This window comes from Delphinus delphis, chromosome 4 (genome assembly GCF_949987515.2).
Source record: "Delphinus delphis chromosome 4, mDelDel1.2, whole genome shotgun sequence".
In the NCBI taxonomy this organism is placed as follows: domain Eukaryota; kingdom Metazoa; phylum Chordata; class Mammalia; order Artiodactyla; family Delphinidae; genus Delphinus; species Delphinus delphis.
Window position 1 is genome coordinate 124,646,205 of NC_082686.1, and position 8,851 is coordinate 124,655,055.

General features: G+C 37.0%; 1 protein-coding gene across 1 annotated transcript in view; it reads left to right on the forward strand.

Annotated features, from left to right (window-relative positions):
• The window catches only part of AGTR1 (angiotensin II receptor type 1), a 44,931-nt gene extending 38,085 nt beyond the window's left edge, over window positions 1–6,846 (forward strand). The window contains exon 4 of the mRNA XM_060011392.1: window positions 4,850–6,846. Within this exon, the coding sequence (XP_059867375.1) occupies window positions 4,888–5,967 (1,080 nt within the window). The 5' untranslated portion in view covers window positions 4,850–4,887 and the 3' untranslated portion in view covers window positions 5,968–6,846. The remainder of the gene's footprint in view (window positions 1–4,849) is intronic.
• The last annotated feature ends 2,005 nt before the right edge of the window (window positions 6,847–8,851 follow it).

Here is an 8,851-nt window from a genome sequence, read left to right on the forward strand (position 1 = left end):
CCAAATAAATAAATATTTTTAAAAATAAATAAAAGGAGATAATAAAATTAAAGAGAATTTTTTAAAAAAGAAAGATACTTTGATAGATTATCCTAAAATATAATTATTTGGTTGTTTAGTTCTCTCTTTATTATCATAGGAAACTTCGGGGTATTTTTTTTTCTTCAGATTGCAAACTCATTAAAAAAGGAGCTTGTAATGAACAATTTAATTAGATTGGTTTTGGCTTGCCTAAAAGCTTAAGGAGGTATTAATATTCTAATCAAAAGTCTTGGGGAAATATTCTTAGAATTAAAAAAGAAAGAAAAAAGAAAATCTTCTTTCTTAGGTTCGTTTTTAAGAACCAGGGAAGCTGTCACGGAATGAAAGGTAACTCCTACTAAAGCAAGCAGTAGATAAATGTGGTGTGGCCACCGTGAACCAACCTTGTGTTTGTAGCAGACTGAAAGTTCCCACCTGACTCATGGCATATTTATTCATCTGCTTAAGATTATTTTTTACTCATACTTTGAAAGAAAAACAGCTTGGTATTTTTAGCCTTTTAATGGCAAAAGCTTACCAATGATAAACCTTTTTTTTAAATTTCTCATGCTTTTTTGATCCACGGCTGAGTCAGCACTTGCCTTGCATTCAAAAAAATAATAGTAAAGATTCAAATAAAACACATTTATTAAACACTTACTATTTGAAAGATAGGCCCAGTACTTTCAAGTTATTGCATTTAATTACTACAATAATTAAGTGCAGTAAGAATCATTGCTCCCATTTCTTACAGATGAGGAAACTGAGGCTTATGTTCAGAGAAAAATTGGGTGACTTATCCAGAGCCACACACATTTGTACGTGGTAAAGGAAGATTCCATTACAAGCATTTTGACTCCAAATTCCATCTTGTTTACCTCAAGAGGAAATGATGTTGTGGAATTCATGTAAACCACAGAGCCTGAGTAAAAGCTACAGTGAGACCCAGAAATAGAGAGAGGTGGATCCTCCTGTGTTTCTAATCAGTATCCTACCTGCTTATAACCCTACTGGAAGAAGAAGCAGGATGAAACAGAAAAGTAGCTGCTTTCTGGGACTCAAAAGTTTGGTGTCCTAGGAGATCACATCTCTCTCTCCTTCAGCTGCTCACCAAAATAGCATACTTTCAAGCTTCAAAGAGAAAAACACCCTACTCTTTACCACTTGTTTATCATCAATCTAAGGTGACTCCAATCATAAGCGTTCCATTTTCTCTCTTTCTCAAGAACCAGGTTTCTCTAGGGAAGCCTATGAGTGGCAACAGTGCAGACTGAGAGAACAATATTTCTTACCTACCAGCATGGCCTGTGTCACCCTCCCATCCAGTACACATTCAGACCCCACACCCCTGCCTGGAAGGTTGTACAATATCTGTAAATTTACAAGAGCAGTTTCCCATAGATGAAGCTTCAGACATTTATAAGGAGGGAAAAGTTCAAGCAATAACGAAATCTCTATTCCACCTTAGCTGGCCAGGTGGTTGCCTTTAACTTCTAACCACTCTGTTTCCCATACATCCTCCAAAGTCCAAGTGCCATCTCTGGGAAATGTGCCTGATAACTCCTGGACATTCCCACCATCAAGCTGGGTCAGTGAAAAATACAGAACATTCCACATGCCTCTGGTATGGTATAGTATTCAACACAGTGGAGATAATTTTGGCTTTAAGGCTCCTGTTCCCCCAGCTAGACTCAAATCATCCAAAGCAGGAGAAGGACTGTGACTTTATTCACTTTGCATCCCTGACCCCAGCACATAGTAGGTGTTTAGTGAATATGGAACGAATGGATGACTGCCTGCTGAATACACTATTTGCATTTCTGCTTTCTTGTACTTGCTCCTGCTATTTTCATTCCCTGAAATTCCTCTCCCCGACGCCTTACTAGATAGACAGTTTTGGTCATTACTTATAGAAACATTTATATAAAATGTCCTTCCAGTTAGTATATTCAACGCTATGCCCAGAGTTTCTCAAATAATATACTCATTAAAATAATATATACCTCATTCAAACTTCCAGGGATGTTTCCCTAGGTGTTCAGAGCAACCTTTTACATTTTAAATATTAGTCAATATGGATCGATGGAAACTTAAGAAAAGGCTGACCTCAGAATGTGAAGGAACTGGAGTCCAAAACCATGTTTATAAATTGGTCCTTTCAAATGCAAATTTTTCCACTGAAATTCTTTTATAAATGATGGTTATAGTTCCAGCCTAGTCAATAAAGTTCTACCCCCTCTAGACAAAAAATGGGACCAGCAAGAGTTGTGTGCCCTCAAAGTGAGGTCAAGAGAGGAAATAGAGTTTCCTCCCTACTCTTGTGCACCCAAGCTCAGGGCACCCAAGGAATCCTAATGGATCCGGTTTATTCCTTCCTAACATTTAGTGCCCTTATGCCCAAACTGAAACAAATATTTAACTCTGCCCTATTTTCAGTTCAACCCAGGCTACTTTTAATCTTTGAGATTCTTTAACCTTGACATTTCCAATTTTTTCCTAGGCAAAATCCAACTTATCACAACTAGATGTTAGAAGGAGAGCAAATAAGTAAATTAATCCACTTTAAGGTATAAATGCCTGCTAGCTCATAGGCTTTTTAAGAAGCATTTAATTTTTAATAGAGAATATTTGTTTACCTAAATGAATTTATACTTTTAAATTGGCATGATTTCAGTAATTATGACTTTTTTAAAAACTGAAAAAATCAGGAAAGTGTAGAGAAATCCTTTTGGGTAAGGAAGAAGTAGGTCAAACCTTCCTGAGAGCCTAGCCCTAGTTTCTACTAAGTAATTCCTTATTTTTATCTTCTTCTGTTTTGTAAACTACAGATTTCTAAAAGTGCCAAGGTTTTTTTTTGGGTTTTTTTTGGTCAGTTTGGTTGGGTTTGGTTCGGGATTAGATTTGGGTTTGGGTTTTGGCTTGTTATCCAAGGTGAAGCCCAGGTTGACACTGAGTATTTTCTGTCAAATTTTCTGTCAGAATGTAAATTGATTTCATTAGCCCCTAGAAATTAGTCTCAATACTCTCTACTTGTAGCTTTAAGTTATATAATATTCACTCATTCAATTTGTCCACTTGCTCTCTTATTTACCAGACATTTATCATCTGCTTCCAGGAAGGTGTCAGGGCCTATACTAATGAACAAGATGCTTCGAACAGGCCTTACCCTCAAGCCACGGACAAACCAGTGGAGAAGACAGATATGTCAACATACCATTGTAATATATAGGTCAAAACCTACATCGAGAGTGCCAGAGCAGCACAAGAAATGGAACAGCCAGTTGCCCAGACAAGTCAGGAAGGCTCCACAGATGATGTGACATCTGCCTGTTGGCGGATGCTGATGCCCCCATGAATGGAAAGAGAAGAAAGGGATTTAGATTATATAGTCTTGAGTACAAGACGAGGGCATAGAGCCAAAAACTTGGGTAGGGAGAATAACTGCCTCCTTGGGGGAGGCAAAGAGGCCGCTTAAGAACCTCTCTTTCCCAGTGTTACCTCTTAAAATCTGGCTACTTGAGACTCATCCTTTTCATAGCACCACTTTGCACGAAGATGGACACCACCTTAAGTGCGCGAGTTCATCCAGCTCTCCTGGATGCCAAGTGCAGCTATCCTGGGCAGACTATTCACGTCTTATTCCTGCTCCTCTCCTTACCCAGGATCATCTGCTACAAGTGGAAAGCACGCCCATGCTCATTAGGGACCCACTCCTGGAGGAGCAATAGGGTCTTTACCCAACACCACTACCCTGCCTGGCCAGCCTCGCCTGTGCCTAGGGCTGGCCTTCACCTCGGAGCCTGCCTGTGCCACACACTGCCATGTTATCCTCACAGCATCTTCAGCTTCCCTTCCAAGGGTTTTTTGTTAGACTCTTGTCTAGGGCAGAATATGATGCTTTTCTAAATCACATAAATGAATGGCTTGATTGTTGATTATGTAAAATATTGGAGCCAATATTTGCAAAAGTCTCTGTGGAGCTCATTCCTGAGCATCTGATTCTTCCTAAAATCCTAAAGAACTGCTGCTATCTTGAGCCCCCCCAAAACACATGTTTTATTGATAATCCTGACCTAATCTATTTATTTGACATCCTTGTTAGACAACCGGTTAACCTCAGAGTTAACTCCAGAAATGGACTGTGGGCACAAAAGTTAGGAGATTCAGGCCCTTTTGCTAGACTGGGGTGGAAGTTAAAGAATAAGTGGTAACTGCCTGTAGTGACATGGAAAACCATAGAAAGAATGCTGTTCCCCAAAGCCTTGAGCCCTCCCTTTTATCCCCTCTTAAATCAATTCCTCAGAACCTAGAGGCAGCTATTCAGACCACTTAAGGGAGGATGCTAATAATTTTTTTACCTAAGATTGTGATATGAAAGAAATGGTTCAAAGAATAAGATATGGATGTGTCACATTTCTGAGGTTAAAGACAAATTAATTAGCCTCAGGAAAAACTCAAGTCTTTCTGAATAACTAATTTAATTCAGTAGTATTTTCTGAAATTTAGATTATGTTTTTCTAATCAATTTGGAAGCTAGGATTTACTCCTAGAAAAAAGGCAAAGGACCTAGATAAGTATTCACATAGGACCCCACGTCTACTTGTCTGAAGGATCTTTATCATTTCCTAGAAAAGCAATATGTTCTAAAACTTAATTTAAATGTACAATCTTAGGTTTTATCAGTTCACAGCTTTTCTCCAGAAAATATGATCTATTTTTTTTCCTAAAAACTAAAGTTGAGTTACTGTATTAATGATTGAGAAATAAACCTATTCATTTACAACTGGAAGTTAAAAATTTTTTACCTTTTCATTTGTATTTTTTCTAGGTGCATTTGGCATACTGTCTGAGACCCAGGAGATCAAAATGATCCTCAACTCTTCCACCGAATATGGTATTAAAAGAATCCAAGAGGACTGTCCCAAAGCTGGAAGGCACAATTACATATTTGTCATGATCCCCACTTTATATAGTATTATCTTTGTGGTGGGAATATTTGGAAACAGCTTGGTGGTGATTGTCATTTACTTTTACATGAAACTGAAGACTGTGGCCAGTGTTTTTCTTTTGAATTTAGCACTGGCTGACTTATGCTTTTTACTGACTTTGCCACTATGGGCTGTCTACACTGCTATGGAATACCACTGGCCCTTTGGCAATTACCTATGTAAGATCGCTTCAGCCAGCGTCAGCTTCAACCTCTATGCCAGTGTGTTTCTACTCACATGTCTAAGCATTGATCGCTACCTGGCTATCGTGCACCCAATGAAGTCCCGCCTTCGGCGCACAATGCTTGTGGCCAAAGTCACCTGCATCATTATTTGGCTGCTGGCTGGCTTGGCCAGTTTGCCAACTATAATCCACCGCAATGTATTTTTCATCGAGAATATCAATATCACGGTTTGTGCTTTCCATTACGAATCCCAAAATTCAACCCTCCCCGTAGGACTGGGCCTAACCAAGAATATACTGGGTTTCTTGTTTCCTTTTCTGATCATTCTTACAAGTTATACTCTTATTTGGAAGACCCTAAAGAAGGCTTATGAAATTCAGAAGAACAAACCAAGAAAAGATGATATTTTCAAGATAATTATGGCAATTGTGCTTTTCTTTTTCTTTTCCTGGGTTCCCCACCAAATATTCACTTTTCTGGATGTATTGATTCAGTTGGGCATCATACATGACTGTAAAATTTCAGATATTGTCGACACCGCCATGCCCATCACTATTTGCTTAGCTTATTTTAACAATTGCCTGAATCCTCTCTTTTATGGCTTTCTGGGGAAAAAATTTAAAAAACATTTTCTCCAGCTTCTGAAATACATTCCCCCAAAGGCCAAATCCCACTCAACCCTGTCCACAAAAATGAGCACACTTTCCTACCGCCCCTCAGAAAATGGAAGCTCATCTACCAAGAAGCCTGTCCCGTGTATTGAGGTTGAGTGACACACTTGAAACCTGTCTGTGAAGTCATCTTGTTGAAGATGGAGCAAGAGAAACATTCCTCTACAACACTTCACTACCAAATGAGCATGAGCTACTTCTCAGAATTAAGAAAGTCGATTATGTGTACTGAACTGACTTTTCTAAACAAAAGCTGAACAAAAGCTTCCCTCTCCCTTTGCAACTAAACAAAGCAAAGCCACATTTTGCATCAGATAGACGATGTCCACTCAAAGAATGATGTCGGAAACTGGATGAGTGTGTTGATTTGGAAAATTTTACTGGTAGAAATGCCATCTCCCCAGTCTGCTCTTGTTCCATTATTTTTGATTTCCACATAAAGGTACTTAGAATATGTTAAAACTTGAGAGGAGCAACAGGAGATCAGAGCTCAAGATTGCTCTGCCCAACTTCCAAAGGGCAGCAAAGCTTTTGTGCCTATTTACCTATTAGCAACTGGGGCCCACTTGTACCTGCTACTGCACACTTTATACAAAGACTTGCTAAGCAGTAGTTGTCAGGTTGCAGAAGTTTATGTGAAATTCAACCAGTGTCTTATAGATTCACACTGCCAAAACATGCCTGCTAAATGGCTTATTTGTATAATGATGTTACTAAAGTCATGTATAAAAATTAAACTACTTGTAAAGGTGTTATTCTGGTCCCAGGTAGTAGTGTCTTCCTAGTCATATTAGTTTTATTTCGTATCTGAGAAGCATATGTATTTTGTGGTAAAAAGATTATATATCATAAAATATGCCTTACTATTTTAAAAAGTATATATTCTACCTATATATGTGTATCTCTAAACTGTTGTTATTTTATTAAAATCTGGCAAAGTTATATTCACATTAAAATAATGTTACTGTAATGTATTTAATCTTCATTACTTAAAATAGATGCTGATTTATTTTTAAAACAACTGTGAATAAGTACAAACATATTTCTATTTAAATTTTGATACAACTGATAGGTTAACACTGTTGGTTTTAGATTTTATATCCTGCCATGAAAAGATAAAGAACACACTTTATTCCACTGCACAACACGGAGTAAATACACCATGTTGAATTTTCCAAAGTTTTTCATGCAACAAAGAAAAAACTCATTCCTTTTAACACTAAAATAATGTATTATTTTACACAGAATTTTTTAATAATAGGATTTTTCTATTCACATACATGATTATTGTAAGAAATACAGGAAAGCAGTTAAAAAAAATGTCATATTTAGTTCTCCTGCTCAAAAATTACCATTTTTAACACTTAGGTGCAATGTTCTACTTTTGTCTTACTAATTATACACATGTACATGTATAAATCATGATACTGGAGTCATAAAGTACGTAGTATTTTGTATACACATTTTTCACTTAATGTCATAGCACAGTAGTTTGCTACTCCATTAAATGTTTTTCTAAACATTTTAATAATTGTATAACATTACAAAATACAGACACATCATGATACAGTTAGCTAATATTCAAATTGGAACATTTAGCTTTTTTCTGATTTTTCAGTATCATAGATTGCATTGTACATGAATATTCAAGTGCATGAATCTGATAAATCCCTCATGATACACTCCTAGAAGTGGTACAAGTGCATATACAGATATGAATGTTTTTAATATTCTTAATACGTATTGCCAAATATTTTCCAGAAAACGTAACAATTTACAATACTACCAACTATGTATGACATCTCACCACAGCCTCAGCAGCATGAACTATATACTAGATTTAAGCAAAAAAGGAAAATTTACTGTACGAATTCAGGGGCCACATGCAGGAGCAAGGATGCAACTGCACTGAAGAAAGTGCTGTTGCGTTCCTGCTCCCCTCGGAGCATCCTAGATGCCTCTACTGCTTTGCTCCGCACAGGGCAGGCAGAGGTACTCATCTGACTCCATAAACAGTGGCCAAGGATTGGGGTGATGTATAAAGGAGCTGATGGGAGGCGTGAGGGAGGGGGAGCATTCAGAGAGGCCTTGGTCCACTCAAAGAATGATGTCAGACAGAATGCTGGACAGAATCTCCACAAAGCAGCCTACTATCGTTCACATTTCCAAGGATAGAGTTATTTTGTGAATAAATGTGGTTACATGTGCCTCGTTTTCCTTTTATATTATTTTGAATTCCACTGACATAAAATGCCAGCCACTAACTCCAAAGGTCCTTTACTATTTTCACAATCACCTCCAAAAAATAAATTCTAGCTTGTCTCAAATTATAGTGTAAACTTACCCTATTTGAAATCCCTCCGAGTCAGCTGTGTAACAATTCGTTTTTTTATTCAGTAATCATCTTAAGCCAAGTGATTACAAGTACTTCAAACTTGCTGAAACAATAAGTTATAGCTGATAAGATTTCTGGTAGACAATTGTACTTAGATACCCTCTATCTCATGTATTTGTTAACTGGTATGAATAACGAGCTCCAAGCCTCGTTTTCATTTGAATTTCATCAAATTATACTGTGATATTTCCCCATCCCATTTTGTGAAATAGATACTGATAACTTCATGATTAATCTTGCTTTATCAGTGAGACCAACTTAATACTGAAGTTGAGACTCTACTTACCAAAATGTTAGGATGGTATGCCATGATTTATTTGTTATTCTGTTATTCTGTTATGTTATTCTTCATGAACATATTTAGAGGTTAGGTGGATTCCTTATTTTTTGGAATATTTTTAAAATTAATCAGAAAGGAATATTTACCATGAGGATCTAGGTGCCCAACAGAACTCAAGGTCCATATATATATATATATATATATATATATATATATATATATATAATTTTTTTGATATTCCAATCCTTGTTTCCCCCATGAAAGATTCATCTTTTCAGTCAATAATTCATTAATTCATGGATTCAATAAAT